At 35.9% G+C, this 25,771-nt stretch overlaps 3 protein-coding genes across 3 annotated transcripts in view; 2 read left to right on the forward strand and 1 right to left on the reverse strand.

Annotated features, from left to right (window-relative positions):
• The window catches only part of LOC109325268 (ras-related protein Rab7-like), an 11,109-nt gene extending 5,874 nt beyond the window's left edge, over positions 1-5,235 (forward strand). Inside the window, exons 5-7 of the mRNA XM_019557528.1 lie at positions 3,399-3,479; positions 3,550-3,695; positions 4,835-5,235. Of these exons, the coding sequence (XP_019413073.1) occupies positions 3,399-3,479; positions 3,550-3,695; positions 4,835-4,898 (291 nt within the window). The 3' untranslated portion in view covers positions 4,899-5,235. The remainder of the gene's footprint in view (positions 1-3,398; positions 3,480-3,549; positions 3,696-4,834) is intronic.
• LOC109363600 (uncharacterized mitochondrial protein AtMg00810-like) lies at positions 11,836-12,336 on the forward strand. Its single transcript, XM_019609852.1, has one exon. The coding sequence runs from the start codon at positions 11,836-11,838 to the stop codon at positions 12,334-12,336; it is 501 nt and encodes a 166-aa protein (XP_019465397.1).
• Positions 16,801-22,428, reverse strand: LOC109363601 (dehydrogenase/reductase SDR family member 12-like). Its single transcript, XM_019609853.1, has 10 exons — positions 22,330-22,428; positions 21,325-21,386; positions 20,736-20,855; positions 20,543-20,642; positions 20,132-20,212; positions 19,823-19,872; positions 19,566-19,716; positions 19,430-19,483; positions 18,747-18,868; positions 16,801-17,111 (listed from the first exon to the last, which is right to left on the reverse strand). The coding sequence occupies exons 1-10, from the start codon at positions 22,426-22,428 to the stop codon at positions 16,901-16,903; spliced, it is 1,050 nt and encodes a 349-aa protein (XP_019465398.1). The 3' UTR covers positions 16,801-16,900.

Genomic DNA, 25,771 nt, shown 5'->3' on the forward strand with positions numbered 1-25,771 from the left:
GAACCCATGAAGGGCACTATGAGTTCTTAGTTATGCCCTTTGGGCTCACTAATGCCCCTTCAACCTTCCAAGCCCTCATGAATGATATACTCAAACCACATCTGAGGAAATTCAGCCTAGTATTCTTTGATGATATACTAGTGTATAGCCCTGACTTGCCATCCCATGGACACCATTTGGCAACAGTATTAGATCTCTTAAGAAGGAATAGTCTCAAGGCTAATCCCAAGAAGTGGAGTTTTGGCCAAACCAGTATTGAGTACTTAGGGCATGTCATCTCAGCAGGGGGAGTATCTGCTGATAGCTCCAAGGTGGAAGATATGAAGACTTGGCCAGTACCAACTAATGTCAAGGGATTGAGGGGATTCCTTGGTCTTACAGGTTATTATAGGAAATTTGTAAGAGATTATGGGAAGATTGCTAGGCCCCTCACTAACTTGCTTAGGAAGGAAGCCTTGAACTGGTCTGAGGAAACCAACACTGCCTTTGAAAAGCTTAAGGAAGTAATGACAGAACTCCCTATGCTTGCTGTTCCAGATTTCAACAAGGAGTTTGTAGTTGAAACTGATGCATCTAGTAAGGGTTTGGGGGCTGTTTTGATGCAGGCAGGGAGACCTCTAGCTTACTGGAGCAAGGGATTATCACCTAGAGCTCAACAGAAGTCTGTATATGAGAGGGAATTGATGGCATTAGTTCAAGCTATCCAGAAGTGGAGGCACTATCTCTTAGGGAGACACTTTGTGATCAGAACTGATCAGAGGAGCTTGAAGTTCTTAACAGAACAGAGATTATTTTCAGATGAGCAATTTAGGTGGGCTGTGAAGCTAATTGGATTGGATTTTGAGATCCAATACAAGCCAGGAAGTGAGAACTCAGTGGCTGATGCCTTATCCAGAAGACTCATGTATACTACCCTCACTTTAATCACTAATGAAGAGGTGGCAGATTGGGTGGAAGAATTGCAATCAGATCCTAAGTGGAAACAGGTCATGCAAGATCTAATAGTGAATCCTACAAGCCATCCAGGGTTTGAGTTGAAGAAAGGGGTCCTTTATTATCAGAGCAGATTGGTTTTATCAAGGAACTCCAACAAAATTGGCCTTATTCTCTATCTGAATGCCATGAAACCCCTACAGGGGGACATTCTGGTTACTTAAGAACTTACAAGAGGATTGCTAGTTTCTTGTTTTGGGAGGGGATGAGGACAGATATCAAGACATTTATACAGGAATGTGAGACATGCCAAAGGAACAAGTATGCTACACTGGCTCCTGCTGGTTTATTACAACCCCTCCCCATTCCTCAGCATGTGTGGATGGATCTATCCATGGATTTCATAGGGGGTCTTCCTAGAGCCAAAGGTAAGGATACTATCCTTGTAGTTGTGGATAGGCTTACTAAGTATGCTCATTTTTTTGCATTAGGACATCCTTATTCTGCCAAGGAAGTAGCTGCTGTCTTTGTGAAGGGTGTGGTGAAGTTACATGGTTTTCCTACTTCTATAGTATCTGACAGGGACCCCCTCTTCTTGAGTCATTTCTGGAGTCATTTCTGGAAGGAGTTATTTAGGATGGCAGGAACTCAGTTGAAGATGAGTACCTCCTACCATCCTCAAACAGATGGCCAGACTGAAGTGACCAACAGATGCTTAGAAACCTACTTGAGGTGCTATGTGAGTCCAAAGCCTAAGCAATGGGTGGATTGGTTACATTGGGCAGAATTCTGGTTCAACTCTAATTACCATAGTTCAGCAGGGATGACACCCTTCAGGGCATTATATGGCAGAGACCCTCCTGTTTTGATAAAAGCTGGGGCAATACCATCTAAGGTTGAAGAAGTCAATCAGTTGCTGAATGAGAGGGATGAGTTGCTGGTAGAACTAAAAACTAACTTGGCTAAGGCACAAAATTTAATGAAACAAGGGGCTGACAAGCATAGAAGAGTAGTGGATTTTGCAGTAGGAGAATGGGTTTTCCTCAAATTGCAGCCTTATAAGTTGAAATCCTTGGCTACTAGACCTTGTGCAAAGCTGGCACCTAGGTATTATGGACCTTATCAAATCCTACAGAAGAGGGGAGAGGTGGCATATCAGCTAGATCTACCTACTGGTTCTAAAGTTCACCCTGTCTTTCATGTGTCTCTACTAAAGAAGGCCCTTAAGCCTCATCAGCAGCCTCAACCCTTACCACCTATGTTGAATGAAGAGTTGGTCTTAGAGGCAAGTCCAGAGGATATTGTGGATTGCAGGCAGAATAAGCAAGGGGAGCTGGAAGTATTAACTACATGGCAGCACCTTCCTAAGCATGACAACACTTGGGAGTTAGCTACTGTATTACAGGACACCTTCCCTCATTTCCAACTTGAGGACAAGTTAAAAAGTTTAGGGGAGGGTATTGATAGGGATAAGGCTAAGGGTAGGGGTAGACCCGAAATTACAAAAGTGTATAAGAGGGGTAAGAGGAAGGTTTGGTTGTTAAATAACTAACCTTGGCTCTGTTTCCCTGGGTAGTTAGTAGTTAGGCCCTAGTAGCCACCTATAAGTAGAAGGAAAGGCTTTAGAAAAGGTAGTTAAGAAATTGGGTAAATAACTGATTGAGGAATCAGTTAGAAGAGGATCGTGGGATCCTTCATCATTGTATTCACTACCATACTCTTGTATTCTTCTATCTCTTAATAAAATTGCATAGAACCCTATCACGAATTCTATACTCGTGAGTTAGGGGCATTCCTTTTCATCCCTATCACTTTCTTTCTTACCCCTGGATACCAGTGTCTAACAGCCTTCTTCAAGTGTTGTTCATATTATTAAATACCTTGTATTTGGGTCACTAGACTGAGTTACATGCTCTTGCATTTTGGGTTTAATTGATCAATCAGTTTGATGTTACTTTTTGATGAATTATCTTCAATAACATTTGTCCTTTTCTTGTTATTTAATAAACCCGGAAGTCCTTTTCTTTCAAGTTTGAAGTTGCGGTTTGCAACTGTGATGCTGCAGTTTTGGTTGTCTTTGCAGTGCATCAGGATTGCAGTATTAGCTTTGTATGAATTAAATGTAATTATACTACAAAGCATAATTTGTTTATGGAATTGGATAGTTTTGGGTGGTAATTTTCTATTTGAAGAGAGCCCACCAGATATTTATATTAGTTGATCTGGTGAATTTATTACCTTGTTGGAAGAGGATGAGTAATTTGACTGAACCATTGATTGTCATTTTATGTTTACTTGTTCTGATGGCTAGTTTGACACCTGGAAACGGTGCTTATATTCTTTTTATTTGTTTGGCTTTGTGTACATCTTTTTTCCTTCTCAAGATACTACACAACCTTTACTTTTGATTTTTCCTTTCCATGTGGAGTTAGGCTTCAGTTATGATACTTTTCTTTTTGACACAGGCAAACCCTTCTAATGCAAGAACTTTTCCATTTATATTGCTTGGAAACAAGATTGATATTGATGGTGGGAATAGTCGAGTGGTAGGAAAATGCTATTGTACATCTAAAATTCCTTATCTCCTGCATAAAGGTCTAATAATCTTCTATTCAGGTCTCTGAGAAGAAAGCAAAAGACTGGTGTGCTTCAAAAGAGAATATTCCCTACTTCGAGACATCTGCAAAAGAAGACTATAATGTGGATGCTGCATTCCTAAGTATTGCCAAGACTGCTCTAGCCAATGAGCATGATCAGGACATGTAAGATTTGATTTTGATTTGCTTGTATATACAATATCATGAATATATGATCTGTAGTCTTCAGAAAGAATATGGTTTATTTCTCTAGATTTTGTGGTTGGTATTTTCTTACGGACTTTTAGGCACTATCCTCCGGGTTTAAGTACCATTTAGGTGATATATATTCGAGTTTTGGTGAAGAAATATGATGCAGGCAATCCTTAACTTAGCAATATAGTAACACCTCCTATCTTCTTCCAAATTAGATCGAAAATCCTCTGGAATGAAAGTAGTTAGCTAAGATTGGATAAGAGAACTATACTATACCTACCCCATAGAAGTGCAAATACATAGATTTTTAAAAAGCAAATCTGGCATTGCTATCTTATGACACAGAAGTACTGCTTGCTCACATGCGTTGGCTCTTCCTTGTCTTTCTTGATATAACTGAGAGATGGCCTGCGTTTGGTGCATAAACAGAGAACGGTGTGCTTTAACTAGCAACTCTAGTATTACATTTACAGCAAAATGTTCATAATGAGCTTTCAATATAAAGGTTGAGATTGTTACTTATACATGTTTCATTTATTAATTTAGTGTTGTTTTTTATTATGCTTGTCAAGTCAATGTTAAGAGTGAGTCTGATGTAAATGGTATATTATTTTAATTTTTGCAAACAATATTCCATCCATCCTGATTTGTTTATTTATGTATGAACTGCTAATTTGTTTAAATGGGGATATATTTTGTAACTTCCATGGATTATTAGGTTAGTACTACTCGGGGTTTTAAGATTAATCTTCTACTGCAATGCTATCATTGGATAACAAACACTTCAAAAATGGGTATGAATAATCTGGTGAAGTACTATAAATAGAAAATATTTTTGTTGATGTTCCTTTTTGGTTTAACTTGTGACTTAAGAAAAATGTAGACTGTAAGCCATTTCTCTGAGAATAGATGTCTCATGTCTCAGCATTAACATTTTGCAAACCTTCTTTTGTCCAGTAAGATAGATAAATTTGACTGTTTTGTTAAATTTGTTTCATTGATGTTATGGAACATCATATTAGTCTTATTTACCCTTTTACTTTTCAGTTAGAGTTATTCACAGATTGCTGCTTAACTTACTGAGTCCATTATCTCATTATTCATTGCAGATATTTTCAAGCTGTTCCTGACCCAGTTCCAGAGACTGAGCAGAGGGGTGGGTGTGCCTGCTGATATGGAAATGACGATTTCGCCGATTCTCCTATAATGCTGTTGGCTCAAATTCTTCAGATTCTTTTGGGTCTTATAGTGATTCTGTCCCCTTTTTGTACACTTATGTATGCAGTGCCTGTGAGTAAGTCTAGTTTGACATTGATGTTTCCATTTGGATAAATTTTAGTCCTGTTTTGAGAAGGACAAGAATATTGCACTTGTAGGAAAGAATGTTCAATTGATTTACTGCGAGTTGTTTTAGGACATTGTTTTCAACTTTGATTGTCAAATTTGATGTGACATGAGGTTTTTATTTTTAGTTTGCTTGAAGATATTAATAGAAAGTTTGTGTTGTGAAGTAACTCCCCTATTGCATGCCTAGCCCTTTTTAGGTGTGATTTAAATACATGTTATACAACTTTTCTTGTAGTAATTGGTTTTGAAATGAAACCTTAACAAAATATTAGAGCCGCAAACAACAACTGCCAGAAGCAAAATTGTCATCAACATGCCTACTCAATAAAAGTTGTATAAATATGAACATTACATAAATGGCTGGATGATGTTGAATGATGTTAAAGTGTGGTAAGAGCCATGAAATGAAAGCTTTTTGATGAATCAAGAAGTGTATAAAAGAAAGCTTAAAGAAACTTAAAGAAAGAAGAATGAGAAACAAAGATTGATAATATTCTCATTTAATGAATTGAATTGATTTCTAAAGTTACATTGAATCATCTATACTATATATAAAGCCAAAACATGGTGTAACTTCCACTATGGTGTAATTTCACTTCCTATTTTGCCCTTCACATTATTTAATTTTTACAAAAAACCATATAATCCTAATTAACCACATCTCTCACTTTAAACTAAATATTATCATAAACACACAAAAATTATAATATAAAGTACACCGAATACAACAAATATATTCTAATTATAAAAAATGAAATATATAAAAATTAAATACAATACAATATTGATCGGCAGACACGAAGTGTCTGTACACACTAGTTTATATAAAGGGAATAAAACACTAACTATCATAACTAAATTAACTAACCGACTAACAAAAACTCAACTATTTTAATATTCTCCCGCAAGCTGGAATGTATCAAACATTCCAAGCTTGAAATAATTGTGTTGAATACGATGATATACTCTAATACCTCCTTTTGCTGGTGAGCGAATTTTCGTCTCCCAATCTTGAAATCTGAATGTGAAGCAACACTGACGCTTAACCACCATAGGCAGAAGCAACTTCATCCAAAGCTTAACCATCTATTTTGACAGAAGTTTAACCAACCAAACCAATAATCTTGATCCTAACATGTTGCTTCAATGAAGAGAAATACACACTTTAATAATGTTGTGTGTTTATAAGAGGGGTAAAAAATAGAGTAATAAAGAAATAAAGGTAATTGGGGTAATTGATAAAGAAAGAGAAAATGTGTAATCCATGTTAAAATGGTAGGAACTACCACTTCCATCTACTTTAGAAGAGAGGTAACAAAGAATGCAGAACATGACCAATCGATAAGACCAAATCCGTATCTTTTTCAATCTTCTAGCAGATTCTTGTTTCTTTGGAAATAAGAAAAAAATGCATCTCGCAGAGCTGATGAGGATGAAAAGCTGCTAGCAGAATCAACAAAAGCATCAAGGTTCTTTTAGGGATAATGAGATGAGGAAGAAGACCATGTTCTTTATTGTAATGAGAATCATGATGATTCTTTGTTGAATCTTGGAAGATGGATAAACAATGGAAGCTAATAAGCGAATAATTATTGCTCTGATACCATGTTAAAGCGTGGTAAGAGCCATGAAATGAAAGGTTGGTGATGAATCAAGAAGTGTATAAAAGAAAGCTTAAAGAAGTTTAAAGAAGCTTAAAGAAAGAAGAATGAGAAACAAAGATTGATAGTATTCTCATTGAATGAATTGATTTCTAAAGTTACATTAAATCATTTATATAAAGGGAATAAAACACTAACTATCATAATCAAATTAATTAACCGACTAACAAAAACTCAACTATTTTAATAAATGTGTTTAGAATATCAAACAAAGAAAAAAAGACGACATAATAAATTGATAAAAATCCTCATTTCTTATAGTGTGTGCCTCACCATCATTGGGGAAGAAATCCATGAGCAAAAATTCCAATCAGACCTCTAGTTACCATAGATGGTCCCCTTATTCCAGGCTTAATATGCTTTATGTTTGTCATAAATAAAATCTTATACTATTAACTAATCGTGTATCCAATTACATCACGTACCTGTTGAGGGTCATTTTTTTGCAGCAAATGGTTATCCAAATCTCATTGCTCAATATTCATCAACATTTGACTCCTCTAATGCCTTACCTCCACATTAATCATAAAATTAATGGATTCTATAAACTAAATCATGTACTCCACGAACAAAAAACAATAGACAACTAACACAATGATGTGAGCTGTGTATAAGATTCTCAATAACTAACCAAAAAATGTCTGATTTTAGAGAAGCCTTTACCTAGAAACAAGGACAGTGAGGAGGATTATGTTAATCCAAAACGATGCCGTTTTCTATAATAAAATATTTAAAAAATATTAAAAAATTTATTTTTTATTTAAAAATATTATTTTTTAAAAACGACGTCGTTTTATGAGGGAATTTTAAAAAAAAAACTTTTGTTTAATGACATGACAACTGTTGAAGAAGAAAAAGTACTTAACATTTTTTTAGGAACTAAATTGATACCCATAAATAAGATGAGGGACCAAAATAGATAATTTCCTCTAAAAAAAAATTAAAAGAGTTTCATATATGCATACAAAATAGAGTTGCTATTGAACTGATTGGCAATGCAACAATCTACTCCACTGCTAAAGTTGAGCATATATGATGCTACCATGAAATATAGTGTCATATGGGATTTAAGAACATCTACAATAGTTATTTTTAACTAATTCTTATAAAAATAACAATATTCTTATATTGTTTTTTTGTTCTTCAATCAGAACAATGAGAGAGAAATGAGAAAAAAAAAGAGAACAAAAAAGTAGATATTTGATTAAGAACGATGTAGGTTGTGAAACCCAAATACGAATAAGAATTATGTTTGTCATTTTGAGAAAATGGAGATGTTGTTCTTATTTTATGGGGAGTTGTGATAAATTATAAATAATGTGTGAGACCCAAATAAGAATCAATATGTTGTTTGTCATCGAAGATGCTCTAATGCAAGTGAAGAAACTTAAGGATCTTCATGAATACTGTTAAAGAATTAATGTAATTTCAACATTAATAATAGAATATGAGGAAACTTCTACCAATAGAAGTTTGGCAATAACAGAAAATGAGGAAACTTCCACCGGTAGAAGCTTGGGAATAATAGAAAATGAGGAAACTTCCACCAGTAGAAGTTTGAATTATTTCAGTCTTGTTAGTTTGTATACTTTCCTAGCATAGAAAGTTAGTTAGACTTAGTTGAAATTTGGAGCACTTAGGCATTTCAAAGATATATGTTGTTGTAATTGATACTCAATACATTTTCAATACAACTTAGTTCATTATTCTTGATAATACATATTTCTCTCAAACATATATTCTTCATTTTTCTCTGTTTTCTGCTAATGCACTTAGTGTGCATGCTGGCTGCTTGGTACATTGTGTATGCATATAGGAGAGCGATCTTAGTTTAACAGTGGTGTAAGAGTAACGTTGAAGCAAGATTCTTGGTGGATCTTGGGTTGTGATTCAAAGTGGGAAGAAAAAATAAATAGTGGGACAGAAAGGAAAGAAGATTGCAAAATCTTAGATCTATCATGGCAAATGGTAATGAGTTTGTAATGACACTACCAATTCTTGAATCCAAGAATTATGATAGATGGAGAATCCAAATGAAGACAATCTTTGGATTTCAAGAAGTATATGAGATTGTGCAGAATGGGTATCAAGAAATTGGTGAAAATGCAAATGAGTCTCAAAGAACAATCTATATAGAATCCAAGAAGAAGGATTGCAAAACTTTGTTCTTAATCCATCAATGTGTTGATGGAGCCAACTTTGAGAGAATTGTTGGTGCCAAGGCGATAAAGGAAGCTTGGGATAGCTTGGAGAAAAGCTATGAAGGGGCTACAAAAATGAAGAAAGTGAAACTTCAAACAATGAGGAGAAAGTATGAGCTTCTTCAAATGGAAAAGAATAGGCCATATCATATTACTTTACCAAGATTCTCACACTCACAAATCAAATGAAATCATGTGGAAAAGAAATGAAGTTGCAATCTGTGATTGAAAAAAATACTTAGGACATTGACTCCTAAGTATAATCACATAGTTGTAGCCATTGAGGAGTCAAATGAGCTTAAAGATTATAAAAATGAAGAATTACATATCTCTCTTGAAGCTCATGAACAGATGCTTAAAGAGAGATGCTTAGAGAAAAGTGAAGATCATGTACTCCAACCACAATATTTCAAGAAGCCTTCTGGATAGTGGAATAAGAATAAGAAGAAGGAGATGTAGAACATATTTGAGCAAGGTTCCTCATCTCAAAGACCAAACAATACAAACAACATTGAGCATGATCGAAGAAGAGGCTCAATGAATAGAATGAGGTTTGACAAGAAGATGATTCAGTGCTATAATTGTAGAGAATATGAACATTATGCAACAGAATGCAAGTCAAAGAAGGTGCAAGGTAGAAAAAATGAAACAACCAGATTGGCACATGATGCTGACTTTGATCATGATCATTACCTACTAATGGCAACTACAAAAGACAACCAACATGATGTTGATTTTTGGTATCTTGACACTGGTTGCTCAAATCACATGACAAATAAGAAGGAATTGTTCACAACTCTTGATGAATAAGCCAAGAGCAATGTGAAGTTTGTTGACCATAGTGCAGTCTCTGCAGAAGGAATTGGCAAGGTGATGATCCAAAGAATAGATGGGAAGAAAGCCTACATCTCAAATGTCCTATATGTACCTAAGATGAAGATCAATCTGCTCAGTCTTGGACAACTACTGGAAAAGGGATATACCATGGAGGTGAAAGATGGCATGCTGAAGGTGTTTGACAAAAACAAGCAACACATCTTGAAGGCTCCACTTTCAGCCAACAAAACCTTCAAGATTGACATACAAATCAGTGACCAAAAGTGCCTTCAATCAACAATTATGAAGGACACTTGGCTATGGCTATGGACATCTAAACTTTAAAAGTTTAGATTTTCTAGAAAAGGAAGCAATAGTGATTGGTTTGCCACACAAAAGCACTAGAACAATTATGTGGAGAGTGTTTAACAAGCAAACAAGCAAGAAATTATTTTGTCTCGCATGTTCCTACAAAAATAGTGAAGGCAATAGAGGTGATATATTCAGATGTGAGTGGACCCTTTGAAGAAGACTCTATTGGAGGAAATAAGTACTTTATGACCTTTATTGATGATCATACTAGAAAATTATGGATCTACTTAATAAAGAAGAAGGGTGAAGTTCTAGAAACCTTTAAGAGATTCAAAGCTCAAGTAGAAAGGCAAAGTGAAGTCAAGTTGAAACTGTTGAGATCAGATGAAGAGATGAGTATGTATCAGTTGAGGTTCATGAATTCTGCATCAAAGAAGGAATCACTAATGAAGTCATTGCTCCATATACACCTCAACATAATGGAACAGCAGAAAAGGTAAACAGAACCATACTTAATATGGCTAGGTGTATGCTAAAAACAAAGAACTTGCCTAAGGTGTTTTAGGGGACAATTGTTTCTACTGCAGTGTATATGCTAAATAGGTGTCCTACTAAGAAGTTGGATGAGAAGACTCTTGAAGAAGCTTGGACAAGACTCAAACCAAATGTGAGTCACTTAAAAATCTTTGGCTTCATTTGTTACAAACATGTGCCTGAAGCAAGGAGGAGAAAGCTAGATGATAGGGGTGAAAAATTTATTTTCTTTGGCTATCATTCACCTGGTGTTTACATAGTATTTGACCCTAGAAAGAATAAGTTGATGATGAGCATAGATTTGAAGTTTTATGAGGATTAGTGTTGGAAATGGAACCTTAAAGTTCTAAAAAAAGGTCAATAGACCCTATTGCAATTTGAAGAAGTTGATGAAAGTGGCATCGGTGAAACGATAGCATCTAATCCATTTGTTATTCATAGTACAATGATGAATCCTTCAAGAACTCGGAGACTCAGACAACCACCTTCAAGACTAAGTGATTATGAGGTGTTCTTTGACTCAACAATCAATGGAGATGGTGATTTTGTGCATATGACATTGCTTGATGAGATGAAACCAGTAGATGTGGAAGATGCTTGAGCCAAACACATTGGGTTGAGGCAATGAAGGAAGAAATGAGGTATGTAGAAAGAAACAATACTTAGAGTCTAACTGAATTGTCAAAAGGAAAGAAAGCTATAGTTGTAAAGTGGGTATTCGAGACCAAGTTGAATCCCAATGGTAAGGTCTCCAAGCACAAAGCCAAGCTAGTGGCAAAGGGATTCCTATAAAAGCAAGGTCTTGACTATGATGAGGTATTTGCTCCAGTAGCTATACTTGAGACAATGAGATTGGTGATTGCTATAGCTAGTTTCAAGTGTTGTGAGATCCATCAAATGTATGTTAGATCTGCATTTTTGAATGGACCTCTAGACAAAGAGATGTTTGTGACACAACCACCGAGATTCGAGACTAAAGACAAAGAGGAATTGGTGTACAAGTTGCATAAGGCCTTGTATGGGCTTAAGCAAGCTATAGGGGCATGGAATAAGAGGATTGGTGCTTTCCTACTTCAACTTGGTTTTATGAAGTGTACACCAGAACTTGGTGTCTATGTAACGGGCAATCATAAATCAGAATTACTTATAGTATGTCTCTACGTAGATGACTTGTTGATCACTGGAGAAAGTCTCAAGGATATCTCAGTATTCAAACAACAAATGCAGTCATAATTTGAAATGAGTGACCTTGGGCAGCTAGCATACTTCCTAGGCATTGAATTCAAGAAGACAAACAATGGAATTTTTATGCATCAAAGCAAATATACTACTGATGTGCTAAAGAGATTTCATATGATAGATTGCAACTCAGTTTCAACGCCTATGAAAGCTTGGAACATTGCAAATCAAGCTGAAGAAGATAAACAGGTTGATAAAACATTGTTTAGACAAATAATTAGCTCACTGAGGTATATATGTAATACTAGATCTGACATTGCATATGGAGTAGGATTAGTGAGTAGATTCATGAAAGCACCTAAGCAAACATATCTAATTGCAGTAAAGAGGGTGATGAGATACTTGAAAGGGGCAATTGACTTTGGAATCACATTTCCAACAAAACAAAACAACAAAAACAACATGGAGTTGGTTGGTTTTTCTGATGCAGATTGGTGTGGAGATAAGATGGATAGAAAGAGTAAACTGATTATCTATTCAGCCGTGGTGATGCACCAATAAGTTGGTGTTCCAAGAAGCAAGATGTTGTAGCATTGTCCTCATGTGAAGTTGAGTATATAGCAGCTTGTATGTGCACTTGTCAAGCTGTTTGGATGAAGGCTTTACTGTCAGAAGTAAAGATAAAGCAAGAGGATTGAATTTTGTTGATGATTGATAATAAATCAGCAATCAATTTGGCACTAAATCCAGTCTCTCATGGAAGAAGTAAACACATAGAGACTATATTTCACTATATTAGAGATCAAGTGAGCAAAGTGAAAGTAAAGCTAGAATTTTGCAATTCTAAAAATCAAGTAGTTGATGTTTTCACAAAACATTTAAAGAAAGAAATGTTTGCGAGGCTGGGAATGAATATAGGTGTACAAAATGGGTAACAAATGCTAAATTAAGGAGGAATATTAAAGAAATAATGTAATTTCAATATTAATAATAGAAAATGATGAAACTTCCATGAGTAGAAGTTCGTGAAGAACATAAAATAAGGAAACTTCCACCAGTAGAAGTTTGAGTTATTTCAGCCTTATTAGTTTGTATACTTTTCTAGCATAGAAAGTTAGTTAGAGTTAGTTGAAATTTGGAAGCTATAAATAACATTTAGGCATTTCAAAGATATATATTCTTATAATTGATAATCAATACATTTTCAATACAACTTATTCATTCTTCTTTATTATTCTTGATAATACACATTTCTCTCAAACATATTTTCTTTTTCATTTTTCCTCTGATTTCTGCTACTGCACTTGGTGTGCATATTGTTTCTCTTTTGTTGACTGCTTGGTGTATTGTGTATGGATAAGAAAGTGGTCTTGGTTTAACAAATACAACATCCTTATTTCCATGTTACTAATGGATGAGTTTTAGCAGTGACTACATTGCACTTCCCACCCATGAGTATGTTCCCTTCTCTTGTTGCACACCATCACTCATTACAACTCCATAGTTGAGTTCTATTACTAGTTCTTCTTGAAAGATACCATAGCAAGAACTCAACTGACGCCATTTGCGCGAATGCAAAGCACACATATGAATGTTATCATCACACACATTAGGAGGGACATTACACAAAGGCCAATATTTGAAGTGTTTGGTAGTAAATGGTAGATCAGTGGAAGTGATTCAGCCATTGTAAAGAGAGAACTGATAATGGGATATGTTTGAATCATAAATTTAGTGTATATATATAATAATCTCTTTTGCTTTCTATCATTCTCAACAAAAAAATGTAGTTGGTGTCTAAGGATTTGTTATCATTTTGGTTTAAGCTTTTGTGGTTTTGGTATTCTACTATTCTTTGACCTTTGGGAAGAGCAAGAAGGAGAGAATGTAGTGCTGTAGTTCATACTTCATACTCTCTGGTCAAAAGAGCGAGTGTGATAGGTAGTAATAAAATAAATTATTTTGTCCTATTTTAATAATTAAATGTTTAATCAAACAAATTTACAGTATAATTAGATATATGAAATTAGTGAGAATATCATTTTAAATAGCCAGACAATAGATTAATATTTTCTGTGATCTATAATTGACTCTGAAACTTAGAAAACTCTATTTCAATAATCATATTTTTCAAGATTGAAATAGTTTTTTCGTATTTTATATGCAAGAACATGGCGACAACTGCTTATATACAAAAAAACATGGCAAGAACTTGAATCAGGTTAGATAATTTCTAAATAATAAGTACTAAAAAATGTGAGATTGCCCCTTACTTTGATGAGTCCAAAACTCAACTCACCGAAACCTTTTAACATAAAAAAGTACAATATATGAGCGAAAGCACTCCGAGTAAAAGCTTAATACATTTCCTTCTCACATTGTTCATCATTAAGCACAGTTTTTTTCATAGGTATTAACCACGAATATTAACCTTTACCTTTTCTTCTTCTTCTTCTTATTTTATGTATTTTCCGAAATATAAGATTTACACGTTGGAATGGAAACATACTCCATTCAACTTACCTATCACACTCCTATCTCAAATTGTTAATTATCAACCGTTCCCTTTTTCCACACCAAAAAAGCTATTTACTGCCTTCATTATGTTCTCACGATTTATGCATTTTCTAAATCAAGTTTTGCACCATGCTTTACCGAGGGATAAAAAAAAGTATTATTTGTTCTTGTTTTTTTTTGTATTTCTAAGGGTATTCATCGGATAGGAATTAATCTCTTTCAGAATATGTGACTGTGCTTCCAACAAGTGTTGCTCACATGAATCGAATCATTGATCTTTGGAATCTAGCAGTGTCTTGTACTACTAAACTAACATCTTGTTGTTTGTTGATTACAATTTTATTGAGTACTCATGCTAATTGAAAAAATAGTGTAATATTTATATATTGAACGTGTAAAAATTTATGTAATTGCTTGCAATATTCAACATTCATATGTATTAGTATTTTTAAAGATTTATGATTAAATATGAATGATAGATAATGCAATAACAATGTATAAAACTCTTATACTTTTAATATATACATTCTTTTTCTAATTGAAAAATGAAACAAGGGACAAAATTTTCTAGATATTGTGTTTTTTAAAATGATTTTGTGTATCGTGTTGTTTTTTAAATTTGGTATGAGTGAAACTCAAACCTACAATCTTTTTTACTACATTCCTTAAATGTTCACTTTAACCATCAAATCACATCATGTCTCTCTATCATGTATATATTTAATACATGTTTCTTTCATCTCATTTTCTTAACTTTTAAACATTTATAATATATCTCTTGGATGAGAGTATATTTTCTGTTCCAAAAAATATGTTATTCTATGTGTCACTTCTTATTATTGATAAAAAAAAATTTACATTTTTTAACTTCAATTATTTTTTTCAACCAACCAAAAAAATGACATATTATAAACCTTCAGATACCTTAGTTCTTAGTTCTGAGCTTCATTTATATTTTTTCTGTCGCAGGTTAAATGTTCGGTAAGACATTAACGACCAAATTAATCAAAGTTTGTTTGAAATTAATTTATATGGTAATAAATTAAACAAATTAGTTTAATGCTGGTTTAATTTCTTTGTTGAAATATTTGAAATTGTTCACTTTGTGACATTATGATATAAATCTTTTTGATATTAGTGATTGTGTCTTGAATAAACAAGAAAGTTGTTGGGTAACGTTCATAGAAATAGACAAAGATGTGAGAGAGACTAGGCAAAGTCTTATAATGCAGATGGTTTATGAGAGGAAAATATCCCTAAAAGTACTCACTTCATGCCATCAAAATATATATTTAAATTAGACATTCAATAATTAAATACTTTTATCACCAATAATAATTATAAATTTAACTTTAATAATTTTTTCCAACCAATCAAAGTTGATGATATATGAAATGGTACACCAAATATATATCATGCTTTTCTGGACAATAAATCTCATGTTATTGATAGATACTTCATAACCAGTCCTTATTTTATTTAAACCAATATTATAAAACACACCAGAACATCAAATCAGAAGAAATCTTGTAGTAGGTTTAAATTATGAAATTGTCCAATTAGAAGATAATATCTTATATAATTAAGAATTATCTATTAATATATATAAATATATTTTTTATATAATTAGTAATTATATACCATTATGTTGAAGTGACATATGTCCATCAAAGTGATGCATTTATTAGGGGAAATCTAATATAATAGAAGAGTAAGATATATATGTGGTTGCAAGGTCAAGTGTTGAAGCAGAATATTGAAGTTGACCTTAGCTGTAAATGAGTTCATGTAGTTGAAAAATTACTCATTGAACTCTGATTTGAAGAGATTACACATATGAAGCTCATATGTGATGACCAAAACACATTGAGGTAGATTGGGGAGTATAACTATTGTCTCATTTTGTGTACCACTTCATATATCATCAACTTTGATTGGTTGAAAAAATTATTAAAGTTAAAATTATAATTATTAAATATTTTTTTGGTCAATCACACCTCCTGACACATAGATTGACACAAACTAATGGGACATCAGATATTATCCGGGTAGATTGTCATTACATTAGAAAGGTTTTATGGGGAGACATCTCCACCATTTGTCAACTCTAATGATCCATTGGCTCTGTTTGGCACAATTGGACGAAGAGTTGACTAAAGATTCAAAATATGGATGAAAGCTGAAGAGTTAGTTGTAGGTTGAAAAGTCAGGGACCAAAGGCTAATAAGCTAGTTTATTGAACTTAAAGTGCTTGGTAAAAACTAATAATCAACTAACACATTAGAGTAAAATGAAGTAAACGAGCTTATAAGTTAAAGGCTATAAGATATAGTCATTTTATTTGGATTCTCAAATGAAGATAGTTAATTGATAATTAGTTAACTAATTGTCTCTCTTTTTTCTTTTTATATTGCACAAATTTACTCACCTTTATTGGATCAGACAATTCTCATAAGTCAGAGTTTATTTGGCTTTGTCAGAGCTTGGAAAAAGTTAGGCCGATGATGACTGATGAAAACAACTTGTATTGTGCAATATTGCTATGCAACTAGGTCTATGATTAATGACTACAACTTCAAGGATTTCAAGCATACAAGTACTCTTACTATTAGACAAAAAGGGAGGCCATTGAATTGAGACTATCAACAACAGAGTTGATTAAAGCATGAGAACCACTTGTGGCAGCAAATGCAAGGTGCTTTGGAGCTTCAGCTCTATCAAAATAAAATGCACCGGATGCAAGGTTCTCCTTTTGTTGTAATGCCAACCAGATAACTGTGTCTGCACCTTCTTCACTTGTTCTAAGCTTCCCAGAAAACCTGTAAATAATTGAATCAATATTTAACTATATCAAATGTGGCAAATAACAGTACTGCTTTCTATTCTTTGTTGCCCATAAATTATTTTATGGGAAGTACCAATTATCCTAAAATCTCAATCTATTAGGGGCAAGCTATTTCAAGTTGAAGTGTGGAAAATGCACAAATTGACTTCAATTCAGAGAAATTTAATTTAGCCATCAAGAGTAGTTAGTGGCAACGAGAACCAAACTTGTGACAACTTGGGCATTACATGCTTTTAAGCACCTCAAAGGTTAACTTTCTATTTAATATTTATCTCCAATATTTTTAGTAAAAAACTAGTGACTATATCCAAAACCAATGTAAACAAGTAGAAGCTCAATGTTAATAAGGATTGACATACAAAATTATGCAAAACTATAGTGAGATTAAACTCATGAGCCAACTATGAAGCTATGACAGAGGATAATTGAGTGGAGGTTGAGACAAGAGACGCATATTACTGAAATCAATTTGGTTTTATTTCAGGGAGGTCGATCATGAATGGTACAAACTTGCTATGGTGATTGATGGAGAGATATTGAAGGAACCAAAGGGACCTACACATGGTCTTCATTGATTTGGAGAAGGCGTATGATAAGGTGCTTAAAGAGATTTTGTGGAAAGCTCTAGAGAAAAAGTGTTCGAGTTACCCACATTTGAACAATCAAGGATATGTAAGGTGGGATTAAGATCAACGTGAGAACACAAAATAAGATCTGGGAAGATTTTCCTAATGCTATAGGGTTATATCAAGGGTCAACATTAAGCTCCTACTTGTTTACATTGGTCTTGAATGTGCTTAGGGAGCAAATCCGTGAACCAGTGGCATAATGCATGTTTTTTGCAGATGATATGTCTTAGTAGGAAACTTGAGAGAGAGGAACTAAATGGGAACTAGAAATGTGGAGACAAACTTTAGAAGCACATGAGTTTCGTGTAAGTCGAAGTAAAATGAAGTATAAGTTTAGCAAGAGACAAACAAGCTACTATAGAGATAAATATTTAGGATCATATCCTACCATAAGTTACTAGAATTAGGTATCTTGGATAAATCATACAAGACGATAGGTAAATGACGAAGAAGTGAACCATAAGATTCAAGTGGGTTGGATGAAATGATGGAGTGTTTCAGGTGTCATACGTAATAAAAATGCATTGTTCAAACTTACTGGAAAGTTTTACCACACGACTGTAAGACTTGCAATGTTATATGAGACTGAATGTTATCGTTGACACGTAGACAATATATAATTAGAAATGGATGCATTAGGGAGAAAGTTAGAGTAACTCCAATTATAGAAAAGATGGTGGAATCATGCCTTAGGTAGTTTGGACATGTACAAAATAGACCTCTAGAAGCCCCCATAAGGAGAGTAGACCAAATGGAGGTTAGTCAAAATCCTAGAAGAGGAAGACCAAGAAAAATCATAGGCAAAATGATTAAGAAAGACATAAAGATTAATGTTTTGTCAATGAACATGGTTCATGGTAGAGCATTGTAATGTTATTTGATCCATGTAGTCGGCTCCATGAGATAAATGTTTGATTGTTGTTGTATTTTTAATAAAAATCAATAGTTCTAACGATAAAGTAAGGACAAACAATACTTACGATTTAGAGAAGCTTGGAAAACTCTTGGCAACTCCAGGAGTGTCAGCCCAACCAGGATGCATTGAGTAAAATCCTATCCCTTTGTTCTTATATTTGTCAGCCCACGTTTCAGTTAATGCAACCTAGCATATCAATATGTCAAAACTTAAATCAAACGCAAATACAGAAAAATATAAAAGAGAAAGCACTCCAAGTGTATCTTTTCAGTGCTTCCTAGATTTGGTTCAGGAAATAGCGATTCTAAAATATATGAAATGCAAAGTTATGAACTAGATCATCATACATGCACAGTTATATATATAAGGATTTAATTATGGTCCACTGTAATATAAGTGTTAAAGAAACCATAGGATACCACCAGTTTAAAAAATTGTTTACAGATTTACAGATAATTAAAAAGCTTAATTACTATAATAATTTGAGAGTTCTTTGCTAATAGTGTCCAGTATACATTGACAGTGGATCAAATTTGAATTGGATAAATCAAAATTACAGGTCTCGCCACTGGACTACTTGAAGATGTAAGAGAAATCAATCCTTTTGGATTGCAAAGAAATAAGTTCATCATAAACAACCAAAAGCTATATGAAACAATTAGTACTCATCTAGCTGCAGGATGTCCATAAACAAATTTGATGTTCCTATGAAATCAATATTACTTTAGAGTCATCAAATAAACTGACCTGAATACGCTTGTTTCGAGCATACTGTTCAAGCCCGTCAAATTTCGCAGAATACTGCATACAGACAGCTAAATACATTATATTAAAATCCTATAAATGTTTGAGTAAGCTGACAATATGTTCATACGACAGATACCTGTAAATCTGTGTTCAAGGGAGTAGTATACATGACACCGGAAGAAACTGTAATCACACGTGCATCCAGGGAAGCTTTCTCCAATAACGGTACCATCAACTCTGTCATGGTGTAAGTTCCTAATACATTTACGGCAAAGTTCAACTCAAACCTGGATTATGACAGGTTACATTAAAAGACAGCAGATCAATGTGGGTTGAGGTTGCAGCTAGAGATCGTAAAAATTACAATTCCATATTAAAACAATAAAGACATACCCTTCTGATGTGGTAACATGGTTTTGCTCAATCAGGCCAGCACTGTTAACCTTGATGCAAGAAACTATTTTCAGATCAGATTTTATTCAGAGCATAAGGTGGCTAAAATAATAAAGCTACATTAGCTATTATACTTTCATTGCACAATATATCACAGTAGTTGTAATTTTCTGGAGTAACACAATATCCATACGCAAACTAAAGGTACCTCGCCAGGTTTTTCAAAAGTAAATCTTAGCTACCAGCAATTACATCTTACAATCATGCAGTTTAGCACTATATTCTCTGGAAACAGAACTGAGACTTTACCAACACATGAACAGGCACATTCTTTTTAGAAAACCTGGAAGCAAGTGACTTGATCTCAGTGACAGACGAAAGGTCACAAATCTGCGAGACAAATTATCAAGTCATATATAGTCATCATAGTAATTATATATTCTAAAAGCTTTCAGTTTATCCGCTAAACTGAAGAAAGTTCCATAAGGGTCTATTTGCGAGTTGAGTTTTGGAGGAAAGGGGAAGACTTGGGAGACATAAAATATACTTGTGAGATAGCTCTAAAACTTTCGTTTTTCCTTCATTCCCCTCCAAAACTCATCTCGCAAACGTACCATAAAGTTCAAATGTGATGCACGAAACTAGGACATTCTAAGGCTTTTGATAATTCAGAAAAAAAGGATTAATGACAGGTTCTCCAAATATCGGGGGAAATGATACCTCCAAATATATATTTTCATTCCCAGTTCTAGTTTGAATTTCAGAAAGAGCAGCCTCTCCTCTCTCCTTGTTCCGGCATACAAGATAGACGGTTGCACCACTGGTGAAAAATCATTAACAATAACACATAACCACACAGTACACAATGAAAAAACACAGTTCAAAAAACAAAACATTGGAGAAAGAACAAAACCGTTGTGCAAGACCCTCAGCTATTGAATAACCAATTCCGGAGTTTGCTCCAGTAACAATGCAATTCTTCCCTGCTATTTGTGTTTCCATTTCTTCTGGTTTGAATTTCTTAGAATGATCACTACAAAATAAAATTTAATTCCCAGATTAGCTAAGAACATAATAACTCCTAATAAACAATAGCACTAATCCAAATCTTCCAACTTTGGAACAAACAATGTATATATGAATTGGATCGTGACCAATTTTCATTCCACTCTCTGTTTCAACTATTTTGTCTTTCAACTAAATTTCACTTCTTTTATTATATATCTACACAGTAACATAAGCCTCATCGTAACAATAAGGATGTTGACTGACCAGGAGTTACAATTTTAAATTCTGAAAACAGTTTTTTCGTTTAACTTGCGAAGCTAAGTACATCTATCATCCCGAGTCCTACTAGGTAGGAGCCTAGTGCACTTGAACACATGTTTTTTAATTGATATATGTAATTTGATTAAAACTTATAATCTTATAATAAGAACCAATGCATAATTATTCTTAAGAGCCGAATTAGAGAAAAAAAGAAAATGAAGAAAGGAACTAACAGAAAACCAGATTTGGTGAAATTGAGGTAGCCATAAAGACCAAAAGTCGTTGATCTCCATGCCTGATTTAAATATTAAAACACCAAAAACGTCAAAGAAGCATGAAAAAGTGGAAATTAATGTACATAAGTTAGAATTATTGACATAGGAATATTGACCTTAAGAATGAACATAGTTAGTGTTGTAATTGAAATGGAGAATTTAAGTTTTAGTTGAAGCTGCAGTTTGAGTTGTAGTGTGTCACTTTTCTTCATATATTTGATCTTTTTTTTTTAGGTCGTGAATAAATTAAAATTTGCAGTTGAGGGTCTGAAAATTTTAAATGGTGGCGGTGTTATGATTGGAGGTTGAAGGTCGACTATTGTTTTTGGAGAAGAAATGGCCCGAACCTGGTCTAGCTGACCTGAACCACACGAAGGACATCCACAATCTTGAAAGAGATTCAGTATAAATCACTTCTTGTCCCACTCAAACATATATTGATATATGCCAATGAGGTATCCTAGTATATAGTACTAGGCCAAACATTCAATTGTAAAACTTGTTGGGACACACCAAAGATAATAGCTTCTACAATACCAAAAAAAAGAGAAATTCCACTCAAAATCCAAATCCTCTTCAATAATATTTGGTTTGATTCTGTTTTTTGTGGAAGAAGATATAGTTGGACTGAAGGTCCGAGTAAGAAGTCTTCTGATTCTGGATGGAAGCGGATTTGAACACACCGGTGGTATCTAAAAAGGTTCTCCGACGATCAAATCAGTAAGACTAAAGAGATAATGTCCGAGAGAATAAATGAGATACGGGAAGTAAGTAGAATATAATGATTACGCGTGATGAGTTCTAAGTGATGAGGGATTCAATATACTTCATGTTGGGGGAGACCCATATTTATAGTGGTTGAGGTGGATGACGTGGCTCTAGAGGGTACTGTTGACATAGCCGACCATTCTGGCATGTTGGGGGCTACTATTCCCACGTCAGGCAACTTTGGCAGGACTGTACTCTGTGCATAGTTGACTTGTATCTTGTGATAGGTCTGGCAACCGTATTACAGTCTGTCCTTGTCGTATTGGCAGGGGTAGGTGAGATTGCAAGTGGCATGGCAGTGTGTTGTTGGCGGCGTGTTAGACAGGGAGTGAACCTAACCCCGACCTAGGATGTCTGGTATAAAGGGAATGATTCCGACTAAGACCTTTGATTGGTTATGCCATGTCATTGCTCGGTTAAATGGGAGACCATCCTGGGCAGTTAAGGCGACCGGATAGCCGAGATGAAACAGTTGCCCCTAGTCTAATAGTATGTTCGACAGACGAGCGTGTTGGTAGACTCTAGATGCATCATTAGGGTGTCGTTAGCCTTCTAAGTTGCGTGACACATGGTTGATCGTCATTAATGCTTTTTGGTTATCAGGCCGTTTTGCGGCACAAAGTACTTGAGTGTGGCTCGTCGATTCCTTTCTTGTCGCTTTTTGTCTTAGTTCCTGGGTCGTCGTTGGATTGCACTTGAGTGCCTTTTGAACGAATAGGATACACTTTGAGTTGGGCTGCGAGAGGTAGTCTTGGCCCAGCTTCGTCTATAAATAGGGAGGATCCCCCATCATTTTCTTCACTTTGCTTTCTGAATTCTCTGCTACTGTACCTACTCTGCTGCCGATCAACCTCGTCTGTTCTTCAAGTCTTTTCAAACTTCTTTCTAGGTGACTTCTTTTCCTTTTTCTTTTGTAATCATGGTCCTTATTAGCAACCTGGAGTCTAGTACTGATGAGGTGGAGGTTTTGTCCGGACCTCCAGCCAATTTTGTCTCGCGGTCATCTCGTTCTATGGATCAGCTCGCCCGGAGAGGGGCAAGTGATTTGACACACCTGGCCCCGGTGGTCTATTGGAGATGGAGATTGACCGGACAGCTTTTCTGGGGAAGTAGCGTCCGATCGTGGATAGGGAATCCAATTTGGAATCTAATGCTTCTTCTGTAACTGGTTGCTAATGTCGAAAACATACATGGGAAAAGCGGATAGGTTTCCAATTCCCAAGGGCTTGGACGGTCTGACTCCCGCTGCTGGTGGGTTGATCAGGAAGTGTTGGGCACTGTCAGCTATTTCCCAAAGGATGTGACGCCTAGGGTTGCCATGTTGGCACGTGCATCGAATTGCACTCAATTATATGCTATATCTACTGAAGAGCAGGTTTGTCAGGATCTCTACATGGATTGGGGGACAAGTACAACTTCTATCTGTACGAATACTATACCCAAATGATCGAGCTCAAAATACATTTAGACAGGTGGTATGTGGACTTGTTGAACCTTCTGGCGGTTGCTCCTTCCTAGCTGCATCCGAACGCTTGGGGGTTTATCCGAGCGTTCAGACTTTACTACAAGGTGAGGAAGTTCCCTTACACGGTTCGCTTGTTCTTATGGATGTTCCGGGTGAACCACAACACCAATTTGAAAGAAGAGAAGATCGGTCACCATGAGTGAACTTGTCTTTAGTCCAAGAACAATCATGCATTGTTCCACCCTTTTGGTTCTTCCCGCCAAAAATTGGAAGGTGGGATTTTACCAAGTCGAGATCTGGGGAGCAAGCCATCAATTGGCTTATAGCTCCCTGGGAGAGCGTCGTTTCTAGTTCTCCTGGAATGGTAGCCTCCATCAGACATTGGCCAAGAAGTTCAGCTACGCCTTTGATAGTCTCGAAGGCCCGAAGATTGAGGCTGCCCAAATAATGTTAGGGTGGGTTGATCATGACTTCGTGTTATCTTGTTTTGACTTGTCCAATGGTGATCAAACTTTTGAACCTCAGATTGGTAGGTATTAAGTCTTGTACCTATGACTTGTAAGTTTTTTATTGCAGACTCATCTGTTTTTCTTTTTTTGCAGCTATTATGGCCGACCGTCTAGAGAAGAACTGATTGTTGAGCTAGATCATCTGGTGATCAGGGCCAGGGAAACGAAGCTTGGGCGGGCACCCCTTCCCTCTTCCAACCAATCCGGGGGGAGTTCACCTCCTCCGACTAGTCGAGGAACTGATCTTCCACCTTTGCCTCCTCTTTCGATCGACCAAAGTGGGTTGGTCCAAGCTGCTCTGGTCGTACCAGCGGTTATAGTGACAATTGTTTTTGTGATGGAAACTCTACCCGAGTAGGTGGCACCTATAGAGCCCAACATTATCATTCCTTCTCGTGTTATCTGCCACACTATGGGGAAAGGTTAAGCTCCAAGTGTGGAGGGTCAGCCCCTTGCGGATACTCTGTTTCATAGGCGGTCGAGATCAATTTCGTGACCAATGAGGTGAAGGTCGTCTTCGACGCATCGTTTGTCTAGGACATGATGAGGCAAGTCTGGGCAACTTCCATCATGGTTGCGTCAATCTCCAAGTACATGGAAGGCGAAGGCGCGATAGTTGAGCGGTTGGGGGGTGAGGCCCTTCAGGCTGTTCGGGATCGTCATTTTGTGGAGCTGAAGAAGGTGAAGGAAGCTTATGCGACCAAGGTGGAGGTTAGAGACCTAGATAATGGCAGGTAGCCAAGAGTCGTCTGGTCTGACCCACCAGTATGAGGAAGCCCGTCGAGCCGTCCTGACTGCCCAACAGGAATTGGTCGGTTCCCAGAATGAGATGGCCAGCCTAACGACACATTATGAGGAGGTCAATGGTGTGATCCGTCAGCTCAATGACAAGTTGAAGTTGTTGGATGAGTAGGGGCAGGCTGCTCAAGACTCTCACAACCAAGACCGAGATGATGTTGCTCGTCTGACCGAAGAGGTAACTATCCTCAGGTTTGAGAGGGGTGAGTTGGCAGTGGAACGAGATTTTGTTTCTAGCTTGACGGCGAAGGCGACGTACCTTGCATGGGACAACACTTTTGCCCAGGTCGGTTTGAAGTATTCATGCAATGGATTCACTATATTTCTTGTTGAGGGAGACCCCTATTTATAGTGGGTGACGTGCCTCTTGAGGGTACTGTTAGTATGGCCGACCATTCTGGCCTGTCGGGGACTGCTTTTATCATGCCAGACGGCTTTGGTAGGGCCATACTCTGTGCATAGTTGACTTGTAGCTTGTGGCAGGTTTGACAACTGTATTACAGTCTGTCCTTGTCGTGTTGACAGGGGTAGATGAGATTACAGGTGGCATAACAGTGCTTTGTTGGCGGCGTGTCAGATGGGGAGTGGACCTAAACCGACCTAGGATGTCTGGTATAAGGGAAATGATTCCGACTAAGCTCTTTATTGGTTATGCCATGGCTTTGCTCAGATAAATGGGAGACCATCCCGAGCAATTAACGCGACTGGATAACCGGGATGGAATAGTACCCAAATTTTTTATACATATCCCATTACTAATAGTATTGGATTTTTTTGGTACTACTGGTAGTATTGGATGTTTTTGGTATTCCTAGTAGTATTGGATTGATCTTAGTAAAGGTTTAACTCCAATTTATTTTAATTG

This window comes from Lupinus angustifolius, chromosome LG13 (genome assembly GCF_001865875.1).
Source record: "Lupinus angustifolius cultivar Tanjil chromosome LG13, LupAngTanjil_v1.0, whole genome shotgun sequence".
In the NCBI taxonomy this organism is placed as follows: domain Eukaryota; kingdom Viridiplantae; phylum Streptophyta; class Magnoliopsida; order Fabales; family Fabaceae; genus Lupinus; species Lupinus angustifolius.

Excerpts from the sequence above, each read along its gene's own strand:
- LOC109363600 (XM_019609852.1), top strand. The coding sequence starts at position 11,836 with ATGAGTGACCTTGGGCAGCTAGCATACTTCCTAGGCATTGAATTCAAG.
- LOC109363601 (XM_019609853.1), bottom strand. The coding sequence starts at position 22,428 with ATGCCACTTGCAATCTCACCTACCCCTGCCAATACGACAAGGACAGAC. Across the intron at positions 21,387-22,329 it reads ACAAGTCAACTATGCACAGA|GCATGGAGATCAACGACTTT; the intron begins GTACAGTCCTGC and ends TATTTAAATCAG. Across the intron at positions 19,484-19,565 it reads CCTTGAACACAGATTTACAG|TATTCTGCGAAATTTGACGG; the intron begins GTATCTGTCGTA and ends GTCTGTATGCAG.